This window comes from Syngnathus floridae, chromosome 5 (assembly GCF_059516105.1).
Source record: "Syngnathus floridae isolate MCC-2025c chromosome 5, RoL_Sflo_1.0, whole genome shotgun sequence".
In the NCBI taxonomy this organism is placed as follows: domain Eukaryota; kingdom Metazoa; phylum Chordata; class Actinopteri; order Syngnathiformes; family Syngnathidae; genus Syngnathus; species Syngnathus floridae.
The window spans coordinates 16,329,816-16,356,473 of NC_142417.1; the positions used below are offsets into that span (position 1 = coordinate 16,329,816).

The 26,658-nt window shown below is 44.4% G+C and overlaps 1 protein-coding gene across 2 annotated transcripts in view; it reads left to right on the top strand.

Annotated features, from left to right (window-relative positions):
* The window catches only part of olfml2a (olfactomedin-like 2A), a 37,761-nt gene extending 30,850 nt beyond the window's left edge, over window positions 1-6,911 (top strand). For both annotated transcript variants that reach the window (XM_088376338.1, XM_088376339.1), the window contains exon 8: window positions 5,468-6,911. In XM_088376338.1, the coding sequence (XP_088232464.1) occupies window positions 5,468-6,072 (605 nt within the window). In that variant the 3' untranslated portion in view covers window positions 6,073-6,911. The remainder of the gene's footprint in view (window positions 1-5,467) is intronic.
* The last annotated feature ends 19,747 nt before the right edge of the window (window positions 6,912-26,658 follow it).

The window sequence follows — 26,658 nt, forward strand, 5'->3', positions numbered from 1 at the left end:
GGATGGACGGCTGGACAGACGGCTGGACGGCTGAGTGGTTTGGTTGGGTGAATGGAGGGATGACTGCCTGCCAACTCTGTCAGCAGCTCTGGACCCTATGAGAATAGATTCACTTAAACAGCAGCACCATTACAGCAACAGAAACACATCTCCACATTTAGAACCAAAACAAGGACAATCTGTATAAAGCTGATCTTCATGTTGCATCTTACCAAATGATAAATGAAACTAGTAAGCAATAACTTCTTTTCTCCTACCACCCAGTGTGGGAACTAAGTAGTATACACAATCAAGGCAAACGACACAAGCCATGGAGATTGTTAAGCCAATGCTCTGGGCGATTAAAGTACATGGGCGGTCACTTGGCTTCTGGGCCATGGTTATAGAACCCCTAACGAGAATCTTTAGAAACTCAAGACAGCTCTCATCCAAGCCCGGGCCCGGCCACCGAGGAGTCCTCACAGACCTCAACCCCAGATACTGGAAACCTTCAAAGTCTCCAGAAACCTCCTTCCTTGTTGGAAGGATGGATGGATGGATGTCAGAGGAACTATTAGTATTGAATGCATTTCCCCCATGGATCCACAATGACCCAATTTGAGGTAAGCAGTGCCCCATCCCCACTACACACAATGTTGATGGTGCACCGCCTCTACAGAATTCCTCCTCCCACACCCAACTTTTTGCCTTAGCAACCACCAAAGCCATATTCCACTTGACCTACCCTCTCTGTAAAGCTACTGAAATAGTCCCATAGACAAAAAAGGCCTGGTAGGACTCCTCTTCCTCTTGACCACATTTCTCACCTCTTCTGTGTCCACCAAACGGTTCAGGGATTAATGCAATGACTGGCACCAACCACTTTACAGCCATAGCTCCATTTGGCTGCCTCAACAATGGAGGTACAGACTAAACCACTTGTATTCAATGTTCCTTACCTCCTGTGAGCCAAGGTGAGATTTGAAAGGCCTACTGACTGGGGATCCTGCCAGGCATTCCAAGAGGACCCGCAAAATAGTTTACGGTACTCCAGAAAGATTGGTCAGCGAACATCACCATGGTAAAAGATTATGCGCCCTGTAAGGTTTTCAAGAAAGCCCTCAGTTTCTACATGTCTTCTCCCATCTGAACAAGGCTTCTCTCTTTCTCCTTAATTTGGTCAATACTGAAGTAACAGTGGTTCAGTATTGATTAGGCCTCTGATTAATTACATAGGTGAATTTAACTAGGCCATTCTGTTACTGTGACCTTTTCTCTTGGCTTAGCATCTTATCTATGACACCCTTGGCACACTTATTCGTTGATTTCAGTTAAGGCTGTAGTGGGTGTGTGGACAAGGGTATACGTACATATATATAAATACTGTAGGAATCCTAGGAGGTGAGGATTGAACTTTCTTCCGCAATCTGGCAGAAAAGGCTCTATGGCTGTGTCTTGATTTTTCTGGCATCCATTAAATAGTTCAAGTGAGAATATGGAGTCTTCTGGGAGTGACTATTAGCATAGCAAACATGAAAAATAAAAGAACTGGAAAGGATTCCCCCAGAACGTAACAAGAGAGTGGTAGCATTCACATATTTTTGATGGAAAGGTATTGCCTCATTAAAGCAGTCTTTTTTTTTTAACTGTCTCCAGCTCATATCATGCTCTGTGGCCATACGTTGACTGGTGAAAATTTTGTGGGTCACGCTTCACTTTTTTGAAAATGGGCATTTTCTGTACAACACTGACAATGCAGAGCATGATAAAAAAATAAACAAAATAAACAACAAAATAAAAAGTTAACCTTCCTGTTAACTGTGGTTGTCCATGGGCATGAACCTGTAAGAAACATCAAAGCTACTCCAATAATTTCAGATGACTGATGGCTGTTATTTTATGTTATTCAAGATTCAAGATTCAAGAGTTTTTTATTCGCCATGTTTGAGCGTGCCAAACAAGGAATTTATGTTATGATAAAATATAACACAAAATATGATGGATGCTGCTCAGACTGGGATCAGTTTTATGTAGAGGAGGGTAAAGTACGGCCTGACAGTCACTCACGCCTCACTGTGGTGCTTAGTGCAATACCTGAGTGGAAGACAGTCCAAACCCTCTCAACAAGGGGACTGGCCCTGGACACCAAGTTGTGAGTTGAAGCGATTGCAACAATATCTAGTCGTACCCTCTCACCATAGTGTACCTGATCAAGCTACTTCCCAGACTGAGAGGTGAAATTCCAAGAACCTGTAGGTAAGGATAGTGCCCCACCATTGACTACCGCCCATCTCAAACTGCACGCAATCTCCACCCAACCCCACAGGTGGAGAGCCCATAGGAAGACAAATTAGTTCATTTAAAATTAATATCAATTCATATATTCCTTCACCCAATGGAACTCCACCCAAATCCCAATTTAAAATATTCACCTCCATGCAGTCCCCAAAACATAGGTTAAAAGAATTGTAAGCAAGCATTCAAATGAGCTAAAAATGACTTTTTTTTAAATTGGTACAGGGCGCCACTGAAGGTTTACTTGCTTGTTACATTGTTTTAGTTTTTTAAATAATTTGATCATAAGTCATAAGTTAAGTCAAATGCTAAAAAAAAATATGTGCTGGAATTGCCACTTACAATGACTGCAATAACCGAAACACTATTCTCCATATTACAAGAGAGTATAGTTGTTATGAAGTACAACAGGCACACTCGCTGCCCTGTTAAAACCATAACAATAGAGCTTGATTGGATGTGGGGTTAATGGTATTAAGCTCACTCTTTGGAAAGCGCTCTGTGAAACCGCTTGGATCTGAGGAATTTAGGTCTTGGTTGTTTCATTCCTTTAGAGGGTGGGAAAATCAACTCCTACATGCACATCAACCGAGGAATTGGATTACACTCTTTTAAAAAGATGAGATCTGCCTTCATAGGATTTGGCTTGTTGATGTAGATCTGTTTAGACAATGGGCTTTCTAAACTCACTTGCATTTAAAGCATCCTGCAGTGAGGTGAGCTCACAGCTGTGTGCGGATGACTAGCTGTCTTGGTGAGTGGCAGTGATGCCTGCTGTTCTCTGACATGTGCTCTGGCCTTTCCTTTGAACAAGGCCCAGTAGGAAGGGATTAGCAATGAGGGTTGGCTCTGGTGATGTGGGTGGTTGGGGGGTTTAACAACACTGTTTTTGTCCTTGGGATTTTTATATTTTCAAATCTATATCAAACTTCCTGAGGTTGAAAGGTTAAGAGGACCAATAGGATGTGATTCAAAAATGACACCAGAGGTACACAATATGTTGGTTCAATGGTGAATTACTAAACAAACGGTCGTGTCACATAATACCAGTTTCTACATACAGTCTGGTATTGTACAAACATTGTCAATGGCACCATAAAGATAACATCATCATACACACAACAATGGAACATATTAATTACTATAACACAGCAAAGGGGTCCTGAACTTCCTGAGCAAGTGACTTTACATTGAGCTCTCAAAAAGCTATGCAATGTGAGCACAAGACATATGGAGTTCCCACAATTGCCTCAGTTTGTGTGCATGTCCTGAATGTGTCCAGAAAATTACATATCACATGCTCTGATATTTTGACTGATTAATTCCCAAGTTTTAACAGCCACAGAAATTGGATCTGGGCCTAATAAGGCCTGTTCAAAAGATTAGTCTTTATTACTGATGCCTGCTCCTAAGGGTGTTTTTACAGTAACAGTTAGTTTGAATCAAACCTGTAGTTAATTTTATCCTGCGACTTGTTTGATGTGATTTAAACACAATCATAATCAAATCTACTGCACAACAATTCCCAGAAGAACAACCGTCTAAAGAACAAATCAGGTGTTAGTCTCAGAGCTCTGTATTCATAGACAGAGCAAGTACACTCAAGTGTAAAGACTGAGGCATCTTGGGGTTTTGTGCCAAGGGCCTTTTCTTTTACATGCCCCCAGCTCACATGAAGATTTGGTGGCTGAGAGTAGAGTGTCATTTTATGCCTGTTGGAACTATGTCTAACTACTATGTCCAATTGGTTCACGGAGTGTGACACACACTTGTTTGATCAAGGTGCAGGCAGATAGATCCTGAGCTCTGGCGATACATGTGGTGGATGTCAACGAATATAATTCCTAAGTATCACAACAGCGTGCATCAAACCTGCAAACCAATTGAAGAAAACAATTCATCACCTGCATGATGGTTAGGCTCACCTTGTGGGGTGTGGGTTCACGTTTGAAGGGAGTGTCTGAGTGTCCACTTCACAGCGGTGATCTGTGATTGCTCTGGCCAGTGTTACATCATCCACCCATGGGCATCTGCTTGCAGTTCCCTATAAGCCTTCTGCAAGGACTCCTGCAAATCAGTTTCTACTCCTGCTTTGTCAACTGACAATTGTAAATGCAACGACAGGCGAAGCTTCGACTGGCGACATGTTAAGTCATCCTCAACAGTGCAAACTGCCCATTTATAACTGCGGACATCTGTAAAAATACCAAAACTTGATATAGCATGTCACTTCGTACTTAGACTTCATGCCAGACTTGTGCTGGAAGCAAATATAAAGCCCAAATTGGCAGAGATGTGGGACTCGAATAATATGACCTTAGTCAAAGTCAAACTACTATTTTTAGGACTTGCTTGCCAAAATCATTGGAACTCTACTTGAATAAAATATATGTATAGTTTGAAATCTGCTTTTTAACACATTTTGCCTTTTAAGGAAGGACAGCAAGCAAGAAAGAAAAATCATCTGACAGTGGCACCACTTAAAAGAAAAAATGTTCAATGGGTTTACTGGTTTACTGTAGCCTAGTAGAAAATTATTACAAACATAAGACAATTTTGTTTTATACTATTGTTAATTATGAAACCTTCTAGTACACTACTTAATGACTAATAGGAATACCACAGAGACATACATGACTTGTTTTGGCACTTCCATCCATTATCTGTACCACTTGTCGCAGGTGTGCTAGTGCCTATCCCGGCTATCTTCTGGCAGCAGGTGGAGGACACCCTGAATTGGTTGCCAGCCGATCGCAGGGCACACAGAGACGAACAACCATCCAAACTCGCACACACACCTATGGGCAATTTGGAGCGTTCAATCGGCCTACCAAGCATGTTTTTGGGATGCATGAGGAAACCCGGAAAAAAAACGTGGGCGCGGGGAGAACATGCAAACGCCACACAAGCAGGGCCGGAGGTGAAATCAAAACCTCAACCTCTGGACTGTGAGGTGGACGTGCTAACCAGTGCAGTTTTGGCAGATTTTGATACATATATTTTTTTTTTTATGAAAAGAAACCAGACCAAAATAAACCAAAAATAAAAGCTATACGTTGGTGGCACTTTGGTTGTTTTGATATACCAATAATTTACAGCTTATTGTACGGTTGCATTTAATCTATAAAGTCCTGGTTTCCTAACAAAATAAAAGGTGTAATAAAAAACTAATTCAATGTTTTCCCTGCTGCAGGCCGCTGGAGCAACCTTTTCAAACTTCCTTACAATTGGATTGGCACAGGTCATGTGGTTTATAATGGAGCCTTCTACTACAATAGAGCCTTCACCAAGAACATCATCAAGTATGACCTGAAGATGCGATATGTGGCTGCCTGGACATTGTTGCATGATGTGGTTTATGAGGACACCACCCCATGGAAATGGAGAGGTCATTCCGATATTGACTTTGCAGTGGATGAAAGTGGACTGTGGGTGATCTATCCCTCAATAGATTATGACTACAACCAACAAGAAGTCATCATTATTAGTAAACTTGATCCCGGAGACCTGTCCCTAAAAAAGGAAACAACCTGGAGAACAGGTCTCAAGAGGAACTCTTATGGCAATTGTTTCATCATCTGTGGTGTCTTGTATGCTGTCAATGTGTACAACCAGAAGGAAGGAGAGGTGCGCTATGCTTATGACACCCATACCAACACAGAGGCTACTCCACGTCTAGCCTTTACCAATGAGTATTCATACACCACACAAATCGATTATAACCCCAAGGAGAAGGTTTTGTATGCCTGGGACAATGGTAATCAGGTTACATATCGGTTACATTTTGTCGACCAGTGAGAGCTGCCACAAATACAGTAACCTCACAGCATGCCTGCTGTTATGGACTTGAAGTGCTCAGTAGTTTATATATTTTATTTGTCTTAAGACTGAGGACATACCATAACATACAGTATCAATGCATGTAATTCAAACAAATGGCCTTGCTGTTGAATGGGCGGAGACTTTTGACAATCTTACAAGTTGAGTTGATGTTCAACAAGCAGAGCTCATGTACGTATATTATGTTCATTCATGAAATGTCAGCAGGCTGGCTAACTATATGAGAAGTGAAAAAACGAATAGCCCTATTTTCTTGAACCCTTCAGTGAAAGAAAGAAATACCTACAATGATTGATTCACTGTACTCTGCACAGATACTACAAACACCCTGTGTTTGATGTTGCAGTCTCATCCATGTTTCACATTACATGAAAATGTAATGATTGTGCATGTAAAGCTAAAGTTAATATGACTTGCCAAAAAGCTCCGGTTTTGTTTCATCTTTACAAAGGACTTTCTCCTAGAAAGTTTGTGGCTTGTCTACATGCAGTTTAGCACGCTCGTGTCAGTTTCAGATTAATTTAGTGCATATTGAAAGTTTATTTTTCTTTATCGGAAGGGTACCAACAAGTTGGCCAATGTGTCTATAGAATTTGTGACGATCCATTTAAAGGGAATTCTAGGCTTGCATTTCATAGCATGAATACCATTTCATAGTTTCAGCTGCTTTATAACTTATACAGAGGAGGCTGGAGCTTAATTAATAACTTTAGCTTTACAAAACCACTCTGTTTCATATATATATTTACAGGACGCTTAGCATGCATTCTGATAAAAATATAAAAATTAAAAAAACACCCTTTTTTTCTACATGAATTCTAACCAAATCCATCCATCCATTGTCAATATCTGTTATCCTGGTCAGAACGGGGTGGTGCTGCAGCCTATCAATGCTGACTTCAGGTGAAAAGCAGACAGTGACCTGGACTGGTCTCCAAGCTGTGGCAGGGCGCGTATAGAAACAAACAACCATTCGCACTCACTTTCACACCTTCACTGAGTTGGAACTGAACCCATACTGCCTGCATCAAAGCCGCGAAACCATTAGTGACCTCCAGCCAAAGCAATTGTAAAATGTACAGTGCAAGTACAGTGGAGCCTCGGTTTTCGAACGTCCCGGTTCTCGAACAAATCGGTATTCGAACAAAAAATTCGAGATTTTTTTGCTTCGGATGTCGGACGAAATTCGGTTGTCGAACCTCGCGAGATGAGCCGAGAGGACCCGCATGCCAACCTTCTCCGTTCGTTATGACATTCTCGTTACTCTGAGGATTGCATCAACTCTAATCATGCTTCCAAAGGAAGCAAGTGGGAGCGGTAAAGCCATCCTAAAACACAAAGACGCTCCTAAAGCAACACCGGCACGCTGCGGTTCCGCGATCATACAAAATTAAGCTCCCTGCGCACTGAGGTCCACTTAAATTTTGGAAAGTACATCAGGTTTTTGAAAATATTTTCTAAATTTCAGCGACGGCTCTGTCATAATATATATATATATATATATATACGTATATATACGTATATATATATAATATATACGGTGCCTTGCGAAAGTATTCGGCCCCCTTGAAACTTTCAACATTTCGCCACATTTCAGGCTTCAAACATAAAGATATGAAATTTTTATTTTTTGTCAAGAATCAACAAGTGGGACACAATTGTGAAGTGGAACGAAATTTATTGGATAATGTAAACTTTTTTAACAAATAAAAAACTGAAAAGTGGGGCGTGCAATATTATTCGGCCCCTTTGCTTTCAGTGCAGCAAACTCACTCCAGAAGTTCAGTGAGGATCTTTGAATGATCCAATGTTGTCCTAAATGACTGATGATGATAAATAGAATCCACTTGTCTGTAATCAAGTCTCAGATGCACCTGCTCTTTGATAGTCTCAGGGTTCTGTTTAAAGCGCAGACAGAACCATGAAGACAAAGGAACACACCAGGCAGGTCCGAGATACTGTTATGGAGAAGTTTAAAGCCGGATTTGGATACAAAAAGATTTCCCAAGCTTTAAACATCTCAAGGAGTACTGTGCAAGCAATTATATTGAAATGGAAGGAGTATCAGACCACTGCAAATCTACCAAGACCCGGCCGTCCCTCCAAACTTTCATCTCAAACAAGGAGAAGACTGATCAGAGATGCAGCCAAGAGGCCCATGATCACTCTGGATGAACTGCAGATAACTACAGCTGAGGTGGGAGAGTCTGTCCATAGGACAACAATCAGTCGTGCACTGCACAAATCTGGCCTTTATGGAAGAGTGGCAAGAAGAAAGCCATTTCTCAAAGATATCCATAAAAAGTCTCGTTTAAAGTTTGCCACAAGCCACCTGGGAGACACACCAAACATGGAAGAAGGTGCTCTGGACAGATGAATCCAAAATTGAACTTTTTGGCCACAATTCAAAACGATATGTTTGGGGTAAAAGCAACACAGCTCATCACCCTGAACACACCATCCCCACTGTCAAACATGGTGGTGGCAGCATCATGGTTTGGGCCTGCTTTTCTTCAGCAGGGACAGGGAAGATGGCTATAATTGATGGAAAGATGGATGGAGCCAAATACAGGACCATTCTGGAAGAAAACCTGTTGGAGTCTGCAAAAGACCTGAGACTGGGACGGAGATTTTTCTTCCAACAGGACAATGATCCAAAACATAAAGCCAAATCTACAATGGAATGATTCACAAATAGACGTATCCAGGTGTTAGAATGGCCAAGTCAAAGTCCAGACCTGAATCCAATTGAGAATCTGTGGAAAGAGCTGAAGACCGCTGTTCACAAACACTCTCCATCCAACCTCACTGAGCTCAAGCTGTTTTGCAAGGAAGAATGGGCATGAATTCCAGTCTCTCGATGTGCAAAACTGATAGAGACATACCCCAAGCGACTTGCAGCTGTAATTGCAGCAAAAGGTGGCACTACAAAGTATTAGCGCAAGGAGGCCGAATAATATTGCACGCCCCACTTTTCAGTTTTTTATTTGTTAAAAAAGTTTTAATTATCCAATAAATTTTGTTCCACTTCACGATTGTGTCCCACATGTTGTTGATTCTTGACAAAAAATTAAACTTTCATATCTTTATGTTTGAAGCCTGAAATGTCGCAAAATGTTGAAAGGTTCAAGGTGGCCGAATACTTTCGCAAGGTATATATATATATATATATATATATATATATATATATATATATATATATATATATATATATATATATATATATATATATATATATATATATATATATACACACATACTATATATACACATACTATATATATATATATATATATATATATATATATATATATAATTAATGGTTTTGGGGTTGCTATACTGCCAAAATCCAGGAGTTGCCTGTGGCCCCTGGCCCCCTGCGGCCCCCAATGGGGGCATGCGGCTCTCCAATGGGGGCATGCAGCTCTCCAATGGGGGCATGCGGCTCCCAGACCCCGGCTAGTTTTCAGTGGTCTTTCACATTTGCCGTTCTCATCCTTGAAAACATCTGCGATTGGCTGGTGACCCCCAGACTGCGGGGATAGGCTCCAGCACGCCCTCGTGAGGATGAAGCGGTTTAGAAAATGGATGGATGAAAATGTTCGTATTCAAAAAGTCAGGCCAACAGCTGGGTCAGCTCACTGTTGTACAGTCAATTCAAGTCAATTTTGGAATAAGTTGTAGCCAGAATCGATTTAGAGGAGCTGAATTTCTGTCTGATGATTGCTACTGGAGTGGCTCGTTGGCCAGGCAATGTTCTGAAATTGCAGTCACGTTTCTAAGCTTTCGTTGAATATATTTGGAATATTTCATACAGCTAAAGCAGCTTAATTCTCTCTCTGCCATTTAACTCAACCAATAAGATTATTTCTGCTCTCAGATTAGTTCTACAACAAAGAAATGTTTGCCTGACTTAACAAGTGACTTTTATCTTAAGTCCATCCGATCACCAAGCACTTTGTTCATAATTCTCTTGCATTTATTACAATTCTGCCCGACAAAGGTTTCTGTCTTTCAACAGTTGATGCGCTTTGAAGCATGTGTTTTATTAAAAAAAATGACCATTTATGCAATTTTCTAAGAGTAAGAATTTGTTATTGTGATTTTCTAGTACCTGAATTTGTTTGCTTACTACAATGAGCTCTGTTGATACCATTATATTATATCACACAGACTGTCTTGGCAAATATTAAACACCATCAACCAGAAATGTTTCATTTTTGGCATTGTCAATCACCAATAAGCCTGAAGTGACCATTGTCCAGATTTGACAGTATACTTGGTGCCCATCTATGTATTCTACCTTGAAAACAACGTACCATGACCTGCAGGATCAGGAAAAAAGAAGCTTTCAGTTTTTCACTGTCCTTTTTTGTCTTCATCTGCTGTATAGATTTAAATAGTAATTGAGCATTGAGCAGCTTTATTATACTTTGCCCCATTCCGTTTCAGCTGTTGTTTCTTCAGAGTTCAAAATATTTTTAGATTAAATATGAATGGCTATCAATGATGGGTTGTGCATATCAAACACATCATATTCCACAAGGAAACTTCCTGAACTCTACACATTGGACCTTTAAGGCGGTCAGGCTCTTTCTAACAGCATTGTATGGTGTTTTCTTATTTCATCATCAGGAAACAGGTTTAATCATAACTAATAGCGATACAAGTATGTAATGTCTTTATTACTCAACATGTCATGAACCTGTTCTATGAATAAAAATCCTGTGACAAAAAATGTGTTGTGAATCTGACAAATTAATCTGTGATGAACCAGTCAATGCCAACTGACAACCAGACGGCCGTGCCCACCTCCTATTGAGTAGATAATGACCTATGCTATGACTCAGATCTTCTGATTTCCAAATAACTAAGTACAGATTAGCTGTGTTGCAGACTTGCAGTCTCTGTGCTCAGTTTGATCTCCATTCCAATTCCACTGCATGGAGCATTGCTGCATGATTTCTTGCAGAAAATTTGAAAATCCTAAAATCTATTTTCATTTCAACAACTCAGGAGGGAGGAACTGGAATAAGCTAATAGCTGAATAGAGCAGGGTGTGGTGATTTGACACGTGCGCTTCATATAGTCTATCTATTTAAAATAGCTTTCTTTTTCCACACATAGAATTCAATTGATCCATTTATTATTAGGAGGAAGGATTTGAAGCCAAATGACTGTAATGAGGTTGTCCCATCAGAACTCTGTCACGAAATGTTGACATGTTGTTGTCATAGAACAATGATGTCCAAGCTGGCTGTGATGATGAACACTGACAATTCACATGACCCATGCTACCACGAGCTCAGCATCTCACAGAAAAACAAAAGCTCTCCTGTTGTTTAACACGATTCAACTCTCCAGCGCGTCCTGGGTCGTCCCCGGGGTCTCCTGCCGGTGGGATATGCCCTGAACACCTACCCAGGGAGGCATCCAGGAGACATCCTGATGAGATGCCCGAGCCACCTCATTTTGCTCCTCTCAACGTGGAGGAGCAGCGGCTCTCTCGGATGACTGAGCTTCTCACCCTATCTCTAAGGGAGAGCCCGGACACATAGCTCGTGACCATAGGTGAGGGTAGGAGCGTAGATCGGCCATTAAATTGAGAGCTTCGCCTTTCGGCTCAGCATCTCTTCACCATGACAGACCGGTACAGAGTCCGCATCACAGAAGACGCTGCACCGATCCGCCTGTCGATCTCACGCTCCATTCTGCCCTTGCTTGTGAACAAGACCCCGAGATACTTGAACGTCTCCACTTGAGGTAGGATCTCATCCCAATCCCATACTGCCGACGCTGCACCTGTCGATCTCGCGCTCCATCCTGCCCTCACTTGTGAACAAGACTCCAAGATACTTGAACTTCTCCACTTGGGGCAGGATCTCATCCCCGATCCGGAGAGGGCATTCCACCCTTTTCCGACTGAGGACCATGGTCTCAGATTTGGAATCACTGACTTTCATCCCGACCGCTTCACACTCGGCTGCGACCCGCTCCAGTGAGAGCTGGAGATCACGGCTAGAAGAAGCCAACAGCATCACATTATCTGTAAAAAGCAGAGAACCAATGCTGAGGTTACTAAACCAGACACCTTCAACACCTCGACTGCGCCTAGAAATTCTGTCCATAAAAGTTATGAACAGAATCGGTGACAAAAGGCAGCCTTGGCGAGGTCCAACCCTCACTGGCAAAGAATCCGACTTACTGCTGGAAATGCGAACCAAACTCTGGCATCGATGATACACGGACCGAACCACCCTTATCACTGGCTTTGGATAAGAATCTTAGAGCGAAACCCAAAGTGTCCCAGCTTTCGAGACAAGGTGAGAACGACTAGTCTTTTATGGTTTGAACTTATCCAGAAGAATGAGTATATTGGTGGAATGATGATGAGGAAGGAGGTGCCAGGTATGAGAGCAAGAAAAGGTTGACAGATGTACTGAGGGAATACATGAGGGCAGTTGGTGTTAGAGAGGAAGAAGCAGAGGATATGTTTCGATTGAAAAGATGAGGTGCTGTGGCGACAAAATAAACATAAAGGAAAAGATTTTCGGGCGCATTTAAATTATTTTTCAATAAATCTCAATGCGCCTGTATAAGCTTTATGTAGGCATTAACTCGTGCAGTGACATGCAATGCCACGTCCTACGCCAGACAAGCTACCAACGGCACTGGAAATGACAATTGGACAAAAGTAATAGTAGTTTCCTGTCATTCCAAGAAGTTAGGTTGTTATGGTGTATACATTTTTAATATATTCCATTTAAAACTTTTTTGTAGATACAATGCAAAATATTTCTACTTGCATTTTTTTACACTCACGATAGATTCACAATTCACAATATATTGTTTCGGTGCTGAGCTCCCCTCAGTATAGCACAGCAAACAGACCAGAGCCAGAGTAGTTTTGTCTTGTAAACAGAACACCCACATGACAATAATTGAGACACTGTGAGCAATTTCCTCAAACAGACTCTGAAGAACAGGATGTCAGACTAGACAACAACTCTGCAGTGCCATGCTGTCCAAAGCTCTTGGGATGCTGCACTTGGTTAACCTTCTATTGATCTCTTTGTCTAAATACAGTCTCAGAAGCAGAGACTATCAGTAACTCCATAATAGTCCAATTTGTGTCCACTACGTCTACCTCTAGGGGAATCACAGTCCTCAGCCTCCCTGGTAAGGTCTATTCCGGGGTGCTGGAGAGGAGGGTCCGTCGGGAGGTTGAACCTCGGATTCAGGAGGAGCAGTGTGGCTTTCGTCCTGGCCGTGGAACAGTGGACCAGCTCTACACCCTCGGCAGGATCCTCGAGGGGGCATGGGAGTTCGCTGAACCAGTCCACATGTGTTTTGTGGACTTGGAGAAGGCGTTCGACCGTGTCCCACGGGAAGTTCTGTGGAGGGTGCTTCGGGAGTACAGGGTGCCGAGTCAACTGATAAGGGCGGTTCGGTCCCTGTATCACCTATGCCAGAGTTTGGTCCGCATTTCCGGCAGTAAATCGGATTCGTTCCCAGTGAGGGTTGGACCCCGCCAAGGCTGCCCTTTGTCACCAATTCTGTTCAGAATTTTTCTGGACAGAATTTCTAGGCGCAGCCGAGGCGTTGAAGGTGTCCGGTTTGGAGACCTCAGCATTGCGTCTCTGCTTTTTGCAGATGTCGTGATGCTGTTGGCTTCTTCAAGCCGTGATCTCCAGCTCGCACTGGAGCGGTTCGCAGCCGAGTGTGAAGCGGTCGGGATGAGGGTCAGTACCTCCAAATCCGAGTCCATGGGCCTCGGTTAGAAAAGGGTGGAATGCCCTCTCCGGATCGGGGATGAGATCCTGCCCCAAGTGGAGGAGTTCAAGTATCTTGGCGTCTTGTTCACGAGTGTGGGCAGGATGGAGCGCGAGATCGACAGGCAGATCGGTGCAGTGTTGGCAGTAATGCGAACTCTGTACCAGTCCGTCGTGGTAAAGAGAGGGCTGAGCCAAAAGGCAAAGCTCTCAATTTACCGGTCGATCTACGCTCCTACCCTCACCTATGGTCACGGGCTATGGGTCATGACCAAAAGAACGAGATCCCGGATACAAGCGGCCGAAATGAGTTTCCTCCGCAGGGTGTCCGGGCTCTCCCTTAGAGACAGGGTGAGAAGCTCGGTCATCCGGGAGAGACTCGGAGTAGAGTCGCTACTCTTCCACGTTGAGAGGAGCCAGATTAGGTGGCTCGGGCATCTCATCAGGATGCCTCCTGGACGCCGGGCATGTCCCACCGGGAGGAGAGCCCGTGGACAACCCAGGACGCGCTGGAGAGACTATGTCTCTCGGCTGGCCTGGGAATGCATTGTGATCCCCAGGATGAGCTGGATGAAGTGGCTGGGGAGAGGGAAGTCTGGGAGTCCTTCCTGAAGCTTCTGCCTCCGCAACCCAATCCTGGATAAGCGGAAGAAAATGGATGGATGGACGTCTACCTCTCTTTGTCAGTATGACTTGGCTCACATTCAGTAACAATCTACGTTTTCAGAAAAAGAGGCTTTCCTGTGGTTTAGGCCAGTGGGCCAAGAGGACAGTAAGGGGAGTCTGTGTACACGTTAAAAATGGAAATCATTATACATAAGGAGTGGTCCTATCTGGTCCTCACATGAACATTTTGCAATGATGGCTTAAAAGCATTGACAATAATTTGGGCATGTGAATGTTGGATTGAAAGATTCTGCAAACATCGAACAGTTTTTACACTAAAAGCTTGCATACTATTAAGATGCATACTATTAAGAACCAGAATAACTGGACATGCTGCAATGTTGTTTATCAAACCCGCAACAAATTGTGCTGACTGATTTTGCGTCTTCAAATGACACATCTTAAAGGCAGAAGCAAAGTGCACAGGTGTGCCATCATAATACAGGTAAAATGAAAGGCAGTGGGGTGGCACTTGTATAAACAAAGTTATTGTAACATATTGACTATTCGTTAATGCAAATTCTGGCCCTTCTTAACGATCAAAAGAATAGATTGGCAGCTTATACAGTGGAAGGGGTCACATCTTTTAATCAGAGTAACTGGGGAGCCACACAGGACCGTGTGCGCTTTCTAACCAGATGTGTGACAAAAAAAAATAATTTTCAGGACTTTCTTATGATTCGACATGGCCACGTATAGTCAGCTACCGATTTTAGTTCAAAGAAATAATTTTCTTGTTCTAATGAGGGACCTGTCGAGGAGCCAGCCCTTGGAGTTGGAGGCACTGGTTAACACTGGCTCATCAAATCTCAACTTTATTATTTACAAAAAATAAGTGAGAGGCAGGCGTTTAGGTGGCCATTAGCCCATATCCGATCCAAAGTAAGGACAGATTTTCAAGTTCATGGTATGTTTTGTTTTGTTTTGTTTTGTTTTGTTTTGTTTTGTTTTGTTTTGTTTTGTTTTGTTTTGTTTTGTTTTGTTTTGTTTTGTTTTGTTTCGTGTTCTGTTCTGTTTTGTTTTTTTAGTTCCCTTCATTGACCCATTTCCCACGATAACCGTTTTGCTCTTTTCTGGAGTGTGACTTACTGGTTTAAATCCAGAAATATCTATTGGGAAATTCCATGACCTCATCCAGTGTTTCTCCATGAGCTTTCCAAAGAGAAACACCCCCGTAAAAATTCCAAATGAAGCCAGTGTGAGAACATCATGTTGGACACAAAACCTGATATTAGATGTTGTATTCGGGCTTGGCGGTGTCTTGGGCTTTGGTTTTGGACCAACAACAATTTCTTGAAAGGCACACCACCCATTACTTGGCCCAGAGTAGCTGACAAAGAAATACAAGACAACAGCTGCAATTGGGGAACTTAATAGCACACACCACACTCGAGTCTGCCATCCATCTCAATACCTCTCCGAATCCCAGATTGCAAGTCTAAAACCCAAATTGCAACACCTCAGTCCAGCTGCTGGAGTTTGACTGATCATTAAGGTGTCTCCTCATTGGAAGTAGGAGTGATTTGTTCAAAATGTCAAGCAATTAGTTTCAGCTGTCAAGAACAGCTCTTATGAAATTACACAATAATAAAAGGTACGGTTTCTTGTGAATTCTTACTGTATTAAAATATTAAAATTCAGTCTATCTGTACTTTTTGGTAAAAAAAAAACACCATAATGATTTAAATACAAGCAATGTAAGCAACTTTCTATCAATATATATGGATGGACTCTTTTTTAATACCAAGGCAAATTCCAGGAAAAAGGATGACGTGCAATTGTTCAGTCTACGCCTGGGATTGTCAACCGGTGGTCCGTGGCCCTCTGATGGTCCGTAGCGGTATTAAAGGTGGTCCGCGAAATTGGAAATGGAAAATAATTGTAAAATTTTTAAAAATAAAATGGATTTATTATTTAGACTTAATCAATTTTCCAGCTAATTTTGTGAATCATTTACCCATCCAAATTATATCAAATGTAGTTGAAATTACCAAAATAGACATACAGATGCAAATAAATAGCCTTTATAGGTGTATCCTCCTTCCGTGCAAAATAACACAATATTCCGCCAAAGCAGTGGTCCCTGAGTTGCTTCATGGTTATAATGGTGGTCCCTTGGACAAAACCAGTTGAAAACCCCTAGTCTAGGCGACAACAGTGGCCTACAGTAACACCACAGTAGCGCTCATGAGACTAATCCAGAGAACCATATGTTTGACTACTGCCATCACCATCTGTTACAACTTTTCAGCCATTCAAGCCAACTTTTCTCATTCTGTGCTTCTTTTTTTAACTGTTGGGTCATGGCTGACATGAGTTAGCGTTGGTCAGTACATTTTATTGTAGAAATGTCAAAAAATTGACATATTTTTATATATATATATATCTGTTGTAATATATATATATATATATATATATATATATATATATATATATATATATATATATATATATATATATATATATATATATATATATAGCGCGGGATCAATTCCCGCACAGTAGTTGTTCGTCTCCAGTGTTGGGCAAATTACTTCCAAAATGTAATTAGTTACAGGTACTAGTTACCTGAAAAAGTAATTGAATTATTTCTTCATAAATGTAACCAGTTACATTTAAAAGTAATTACTGCATTACCTTTTAAAAAACGTTCAATAATGTAAAATAATTCAGATTTTTGAGCTGGTGTCAATGCAGTTACATTGAGTAGGACAGCATAGGCCAGTACTCCATTTAAATGAATATTTACTGAACAACAATGTAAAATGAGCATAAAATAAATAAGAAATTGTCACACAGTTATTTTATAGCAAAACCCCTCTGATGAAAGAAAAAAAAAGTTTCAGCACGGAGTGGCCGACAATTTGCTATATAATAATGTAAAAAATGTTGCATCTTCGTACAGTTCAACAGCTGAAAAACAAATGATACAAAAAGTAAAACGAACCATACCAGGTATGCCAAGTTCCTCACGCAGGTTCTCCAAGCATTCACCCGTTTTGTTTTATTCCAGTATTAGTACAAAAAGTATTGTACAGCTCGGGATGAGCATGGACGCGACGATGATCATTTTTGCCATTTTATTCTATTTTCCCCAAACAAAAGGCCTGCCAATCCATTGCGCACAATGTCACAAAGCTGATCAGCTCACGCGAGGCGTAGCGAGTCAAAAGCTAGTTTGAGAAGAGGCGAAATGTTCGTTTTTGTGTTGCGTTGTCCTAAGCAGCATAAGTACGTAACATGCCACATTTCACTGTTAGTAACGGTATTATAACAATTAACATAGATCATTTGTTACCGGAAAACTATCACGACATTAGTAACGCCATTACTTCTAACGTCGATAGTCCCACTGTTCGCTATGCGACTCGGTTCACCAGAACAGCTGGACAGTCAGACACCGTTTTGCCTGATTTACTGTATGTGAATGCATGAAATGAATATTGAAATTAATATGAGTTGGTTAGCATATTAGTGTAGCCCTTGACAACCATTCCAGTTTCTTATGTTTGTTCTAGTTTGATGTATTTTTGGATCCCTCAAAAACTATATTCATATTGTACTTGGTATGTTCTTATGTAGTCCTTCTCCAAAGCCTTCATAACCAACTAAAAGAATTTGTATAAGAAATCTACAATTACTGTATAGCCCTAGTATCTAGTCCACCTTAATAGTACTACAGACACGACATGAAGTTACTGTGTGTGGAATTGTTGCTGCGTTTTCAACTATAAAGCTCATTCGCATGCTCTACCGTTTGTACACTCCCTAAAAACTCCCTGAAGTTGCAATTGCTCATACGGTGTGATGTTTTGTGACTATAGCTGCAGTAATAATGTATGATTTAAAGCAGCATCAGGAAGGAAGTTGCTCCAACATCAGTAGAATGTTCTTAATGTCATTACACTATGTTATTGCTTAACAAAATATGTATTGCTGCAAATCATTTAAAATAACGCAATAAAAATGATCATGCAAAATTCTATGTGAGTTCATTACTCTCTAATGTCCTAAAGGAGAAATTATTGTGTCTTTTTGATGATTTCAAGCATGCACGGGCATACTTGATGTTCAAAACAAAGCTGGTTTCATGCTGAGCTGTGGGGAATGCTGGCTCGGTGACAGCAACTTGAATCTCAGCACATAAAGAATGTGGCTATTGTGGTGACGCTTAAATCTTCTCTTTCAGTCAAGCGCCAACGCGTCTTGTACCACAGACAGCTGTTGTCTGGAGGCTAAAGGGTACGACACGATTCTATTGCAGTCATCACACAGGCCTTATTCATTCAAGAGCACCAGCAAAAAAATCTGCAAGTGATCGAGACTGTATTCAAATAGCTAATGGAAATGCCGACAGGTCAGAGAGAACAAAAAGTGCTTCCCTCAGTCAAATGAGTATTTCCACTCCACTTGTGGCGACAACACCGCCACATAATATCAACATAAACACTTTGGCTACCACACTGCAACCGCCTGGTGGCCCATCACAGCATCATTTGACCTCACTAAGCTCTGTTAGCATCTAACGGCACAAGTGAGTCAAGTTCACATGTGCACTTAAGAGCAGCATAGTTATTATCGCCACAGTGATGGGAGTTATGTGTCTGCCTCTGCTCTGAGCAACAGCCAAGTAAAAGAAACTTAAAAAGGTAAATTAAAGCTTGGATCCCATTATCCAAGTCTGCTACTTTCCATATGTGAAAGATATACCTTTATTTCTCCCTCCACCCTCCCAGGAATCTCAAAGCGCTGTCGCAGAGTGCAAATGCCTACTTGAAAAAAAAAATCATTGATGACTTTAAGGCTGGCTAATACATCACATCATATCAGTGCATGTGTGCAACATACGTAGTGCTGCTTGAACTTGAAAGATACCATGCATGACCAATGATTGACTGTCTTGCAAGTTTGTCTGTCCACATTGCATAGACAGAACTCCAGGATTAATACAGATCTTCCAAACGTTTTTATGTAATGCCTGCAACCCTGATTGTTGGTCTCAGGTCAAATAATTTTAAGCTATATAAAGTCTGGTAGAGCTCTGAGCATTTTCAATGGATGTTAGTTAATAGTTGTCTCTCAGCATTCACATAATGTGACACGGTAATGTGGCATATAATGAAGTTAGAAAATGCAAAAAGTCAAGTCATAGCCAAGAGTCAAAGAATTTCAAATCAGGATTACACATAGTATAAAAGTATATTTTAGAAGTCTACTCTGAAAGCCATTTCACTGTTGTTGTTTTTTCATGTGAGTAACATCTGCTGTAAATATGGAAGGAGACCTTTCAGAAATCCCTCTGGTTAGTTCACACAAAGATCGAGCCAATGGCAAATGTTCTCTATGCACAATAATGTTTTCGATGTCTCCAAACCTTCAACACCCTCTTTTGTCTCTCCCAGATGTTAAATGAACGTAACCCAAATAAAAGCACTCAAAGAACTGATGTCATGAAATATGAGGTGATGTGTGTTTTTCTGAGTGATTCTATGACTAATGCTTCTTCAATATATAATATGAGGGTGCATTATCACATAACCATCTTTCATGCTTCATTTTAAAATGTAAATTGCATTCAGTAGAGTCCAGGGACGTGCGGTCAGAGGAGGCAAGGGTGGCCGTTCCTCCCCTGCCATCATGAAAAGGGGAAAAAACAAATTCAATTGTTTCTATTATAAAGTCATTTTCCTTTTAATTTCAGTAGTTTTGTATCATTTTGAACCAAAATCGCTGAATTTTTATAGTTATGTTAAAACCGAAGACGAGTCGCTCAGAGGAGGCAACTTCCTGCCTTGCATCCTCTGAGAATTGCGTAATCACACAGCTGCCTATGCTGACAGGCTATGCAGTTAGACTGAGCCGCTGACTGTCTCTACGTCGCAGTTTAAGTGTTCAAACACTGTGGCTATATTAACTAATTTCCGTAGTTAAGCTGATGTATATAATATCTAGTGTTTTTTGTCATCTGTCTGTAACGTCGTGTTTCTTTAGATCAGTGGTGTCAGGCGCAGAGCAGGGAGAGGACTCGAATGCAGAGATTCCAAAGTTCAACAAGGTGTTTATTGTCTCCAATGATGGTTGAACAAAAAACGCCTCACGAGGAGTGAAAAAAGGGGAAACTAAGGCGCCTCGAACCGAGGGAGAAAAAGGAGAAATCAAAGCGCCTCGAACCGAGGGAAATACAAAAACAAGATAGCGATGTAACCAAGTTAACATCGGTGAGCAAGGACGTTCAAACAAGGCTTTCTACGTGGACTCAAGGGTTTCGTGATCGCTTGTGTTCTCAGCAAGGCAAGACGCACTGGCACTGGATACGGGGAAAGACGCGGGTTATATGGACACAGGAGGGGAACACAGGTGAAGACAGTTGGTCATTGACGCAGGTGCACACACTTGGAATCAGGGGATCACGTGACCGGACGCACAGGGGAAGGACACACTGACTGGAACGAGAGGAAATCACACAATAAAACAGGAAATGAACCGGACGACACATGACAGCATGACATAACCCCCCCCTCTAGGGCCGGATCCCAGACGGACCCGGAGCATCGGGGTGAGCCGCGTAAAAGTCATCTAGTAGCCCGGGATCCAGGATATAACTACGCGGCACCCATTGCCGCTCCTCTGGCCCGTAACCCTCCCAGTCTACCAGGAACTGCCAGCCACGGCCCTTCCGGCGCACGTCCAGCAGCTTCTTAACTGTGTAGGCAGGCCCACCCCCCACCGTCCGCGGAGGCGGAGGTGCCGCGGGAGCCGGCACCATCCCACTCTCCCTCACCGGCTTGACCTTCCCGACGTGGAAGGTGGGATGCACCGCAAGGGACCGAGGCAGACGGAGTCGCACAGCCGCTGGACCGACGACCTTGGAAATTGGGAACGGCCCCACAAAACGGGGGGCCAGCTTCCTGGAGCCCACCTGGAGGGGAAGGTCCCGGGCGGCCAGCCAGACCCGCTGGCCGGGCCGGTAGACGGGCGCCGGACGACGTCTCCGGTCAGCCGTCCTCTTCACCCGGTCGCCCTGGCGGACCAGTATGGCCCTTGCCGCCGCCCAGATGCGCCGACAGCGTCTCACCACGGCGCGCGCCGAGGTTACTGACACCTCCGGCTCGCTGTCGGGGAAGAGCGGGGGCTGGTATCCGAAAACACACATGAAGGGGGACATCCCGGTAGCCGTGGTGGGAAGGGAGTTATGGGCGTACTCTACCCAGGTCAAGTTTTGACTCCACGACGAGGGGTTCTGGGTCACCAAGCAGCGGAGGCCCGTTTCCAGCTGCTGGTTAATACGTTCTGCTTGGCCGTTCGCTTCCGGGTGGTAGCCCGAAGTGAGGCTCACGGTGGCCCCTATAAGCTGGCAGAAGGCTTTCCAAAAGCGGGACACGAACTGGGGGCCCCTATCTGACACGACGTCCCGAGGAAATCCATGAATCCTGAAGACGTGGTCCATGAGGACCACTGCTGTACGTTTTGCCGAAGGTAATTTGGGCAGGGCAATGAAGTGGGCCATCTTGGAGAATCTATCCACGACGGTGAGTATCGTTGTCTTACCGCTAGACACCGGCAGTCCCGTGACAAAATCCACTGAGATGTTGGCCCATGGTCGAGAGGGGATGGAGAGCGGTTGCAGCAACCCCACACGGCTGCCCGGAGTGTTCTTACTTCGCGCACAGATGGAACAGGCTGCAACATACTCCCGGACGTCTGCCCCCATGGAGGGCCACCAGAATCTTTGTTGGATGACGTGCAGGGTTCTTCGCTCGCCCGGGTGACACGTGAGCCGGGAGGTGTGCGCCCAGTGGATCACTTGGGATCGTAGTTGGGGCGGAACGAACAGTCTATTCTCGGGACTTCCTCTAGGGGGTGGATCATCGTGGTTTGCCTGCTTCACCAAGTCCTCTATGGGCCAGGTTACGGCTCCCACCACGCAGTGAGGGGGGAGAATGGGCTCTGGCTCTGTGGACACCGGGTCTGGGCTGTAGACGCGTGACAGCGCATCAGGTTTGGTGTTCTTGGCCCCCGGTCTGTAAGACAACGTGAAATGGAAACGGTTAAAGAAGAGGGACCAACGAGCCTGGCGGGAGTTCAATCGCTTGGCATCCTTGATATATTGCAGGTTCTTGTGATCGGTCCAAACCAGAAAGGGGTGTTGGGCTCCCTCCAGCCAGTGTCTCCATTCTTCAAGGGCTTTTTTGACCGCCAACAATTCCCGATCTCCGACGTCGTAGTTCTGCTCCGCGGGGGTCAGCCGTCGGGACAAAAAGGCGCATGGATGGAGCTTGTTGTCGGCCGGGGATCTCTGAGACAGGACGGCGCCGATTCCCTGACTGGAGGCATCAACCTCCACCACGAACTGACGAGATGGGTCAGGCAAGGTAAGGATTGGGGCGGTGGTGAACCACCTCTTCAGCTCCTGGAAGGCGGCTTCAGCCTCCGCCGTCCAGCGAAACGGAACCGTCGGGGAGGTGAGAGCGTGCAGGGGAGCCGCGGTGGCGCTGAAGCCTCGTATGAAGCGTCTATAAAAGTTAGCAAATCCCAGAAATTGCTGGACTTTTTTGCGGCTATCCGGTACCGGCCATTGGGTCACCGCGCTCACTTTGGCTGGGTCCATCTGGACTTTCCCTGGGGCTATGATGAAGCCAAGGAACGATATTGTTTCTGCATGGAATTCGCTTTTTTCGGCCTTTACATAAAGTTGATGGTCCAGGAGCCGTTGCAGGACTGACTTAACATGACTTTCATGGGTCCTCAAATCTGGTGAATAAATTAAGATGTCATCCAAGTAAACGAAAACAGAGTGGTCTAAGAAATCACTCAAAACGTCATTGATCATGGCCTGGAAGACGGCGGGGGCATTGGTGAGGCCGAACGGCATTACCCGGTATTCAAAGTGTCCCCTGGGGGTGTTGAAGCCCGTCTTCCACTCATCTCCTTCCCGAATGCGCACGAGGTGATACGCGTTACGCAAATCTAGCTTGGTGAATACCCGAGCCTGCTGCAACTGATCAAACACGGCCGACATGAGTGGGAGGGGGTACCGATTCTTTATAGTGATCTGGTTGAGGGGACTGTAATCTATGCAGGGGCGCAGGGTTCCGTCCTTCTTCCCCACAAAGAAAAACCCGGCCCCTGCAGGCGATGACGACGGCCTGATCAGACCCGCTTTCAGTGACGCGTCAATATAGTCATTCAAGGCCTTCTTTTCGGGGCCCGAAAGGGAATAAAGTCTCTCCTTGGGGATCGAAGCCCCGGGCAATAGGTCTATGGCGCAGTCGTAAGGACGATGGGGTGGTAAGGAGCTTGCCTTGGCTTTGCTAAATACCTCCGCAAGTTGATGGTAGCATTTGGGTACTTGGTTTAGGTCCGGAGATCTGGACTCTGGTTCAGAAGACGCAAGGTCCGAGGGAGAAGTGCCGGTGGACTCGATCGAGGGGTTTGGTTTGACGCACGATACTTGGCACTGGGATGCCCACCCCTTTATCTCCCCTGACTCCCAGTCTATTGCAGGGTTGTGGTGTTTTAGCCACGGATAACCGAGGATAAGCGGATTCAGGGGGGAGGTGGCTACATGCAATCTTACTAGTTCATGATGAGTTCCAAAAGCCAGTGAGAGGGGTTCGGTTATAGAGGATACGTCAAAAAGGGCTTGTCCGTTAAGTGCCTTAGCCGTTATGGTCGCGTTCAAAGGTTCGGTCTTTACACCTAAGCTGCGAGCGAAAGCCCAGTCAATCAAATTCTCGTCGGCCCCAGAGTCAATCAACACCCCAAGCTCGATTTCCTTGCCTTCGCAGGTTAGCGTCCCGACGGGTAGAACTCTATTCTTCTGCCGGACCACGAAGAAGGTGCTTACCCTCAGCGCATTCCGCTCCGGGCAGGAGAGGCGGAGATGACCAAGCGCCCCGCAGTAGTAGCAGCGGCCCTCCTGGCGTCGACGCTGTCTTTCCTCCTCGCTCAATTTGGCCCTGCCGAGCTGCATGGGTTCCGTCCCAGCGAGTGGTAATGCCGGGATCGATCTTTGGTGGTGCGTCTCGTGGGATGACCGCCCGCCCAATGATGCGGAAGGAGTAACGATCGCGCCCCGGCTCGTGCGCTGCTTCCTGCATTCCTGTAGTCGGTTGTCTGTTCGGACAGCCAACGCGATGAGAGCGTCGAGTTCCACAGGAAGATCAAGGGAAATAAGTTGGTCTTGGATGGTCCCGGAAAGACCCCGGAGAAAAGCATCGTACAGGGCCGACGAGTTCCATCCGTTTTCCGCAGCCAGAGTGCGGAAGCGGATCGCGTAGTCGCCGACCGTCTCTCGACCCTGGGTGATATGGCACAGCTCTCGTGCCTTCTCTCTGTCCGTGGGATCTGGATCGAACACCATGCGCAGGGCCTCGATGAATCCGGAAAACGAGTGACAGGTAGCGGAGTTCCTGGCCCATTCTGCGGTCGCCCACGCCCGGGCTCTTCCCGTCAAATAGGATATCGTGTACGCCACCCGTGAGCGTTCCGTTGGGAAGTCGCCGGGAGCTCGCTCGAACTGCATCTCACAAGTCGTTATAAAGGCTCGACTCAGCCCGGGTTCACCTGCATATCGTTCCGGGGAAGCCAGTCTGATCCCCCTCGCAATAGGCGCGGGTGCCGGGTGGTCCACAGGGGGCGCCGCTGTGGAACAGGGTGTCGCAGCTCGCCCCGTGGTTAGCAGAGTGATGACGTCTTGCATTTGATGACTCAACGCATCCACCTGGGCGGCCACCGCCTCTTGGAAGCCTTCCTGGTTCTTCGCCAGTTCCTGAACTCCAACACTCAGAGCGTCGACCTGCTTCTGCTGTTGGCTCAGCTGCGACGTCTGGGAGCGGACTTGGGCGACCAGCTGCGCTGTCTCTGCCGAGTCCATGTCTGGCCAGTGCGTAATGTCAGGCGCAGAGCAGGGAGAGGACTCGAATGCAGAGATTCCAAAGTTCAACAAGGTGTTTATTGTCTCCAATGATGGTTGAACAAAAAACGCCTCACGAGGAGGGAAAAAAGGGGAAACTAAGGTGCCTCGAACCGAGGGAGAAAAAGGAGAAATCAAAGCGCCTCGAACCGAGGGAAATACAAAAACAAGATAGCGATGTAACCAAGTTAACATCGGTGAGCAAGGACGTTCAAACAAGGCTTTCTACGTGGACTCAAGGGTTTCGTGATCGCTTGTGTTCTCAGCAAGGCAAGACGCACTGGCACTGGATACGGGGAAAGACGCGGGTTATATGGACACAGGAGGGGAACACAGGTGAAGACAGTTGGTCATTGACGCAGGTGCACACACTTGGAATCAGGGGATCACGTGACCGGACGCACAGGGGAAGGACACACTGACTGGAACGAGAGGAAATCACACAATAAAACAGGAAATGAACCGGACGACACATGACAGCATGACAAGTGGTGTCAAACTAATTTTTTCACGCGCCGCATTGTAATCATAGCTTCTTTCGGAGGGCCACTATGACTGTCAACCCAAATAAATGTATGAGCACCTCATACTATATACAGTAAAAGCTACAAAACAAATTGACGAATAACTCGTTTTCAAATCAGACGAGTAAAAACTCGTAAAATATTTTTAAAAAAAGATATTATTAAAAGTGAAGACAATTTGCAATTCCAATAATGACATGAATTTGATGTGCAATTTGTCTTCGCGGGCCTACATAAAATGATGTGGCGGGCCGTATCTGGCCCCCGGGTTTGAGTTTGACACATGTGCTTTAGATGAACAAAACGGCTTTGAAAAGAGACCCAACGGAGGCAATGAAAAAAAGTTCTCCGGGCTAGAGTAAGGGATCTCCAGTTCAAATTTACAGTGAACAACTGAGGAGCAGTCATCCATTTATTTCATTTTACATTTAGGTTTTTTGTTTTTGTTTTTACATTTCGTTTTACAATGGAGGATTACATATGCAAACTCAAACGATTTTCAACTATGGATTTTCGGTCGAAGCAGGATGTCATCAGTAAAGGAAGACCAACTCCAGAGTTAAAAGGTTTGATTCGGACAATATGACTTTGGAGCATGTCTTTTGAAACGGAGTGGTTCGTACGATCGAAAACAAGTTGTCACGTCTCGTCCACAACTGCTCCACTA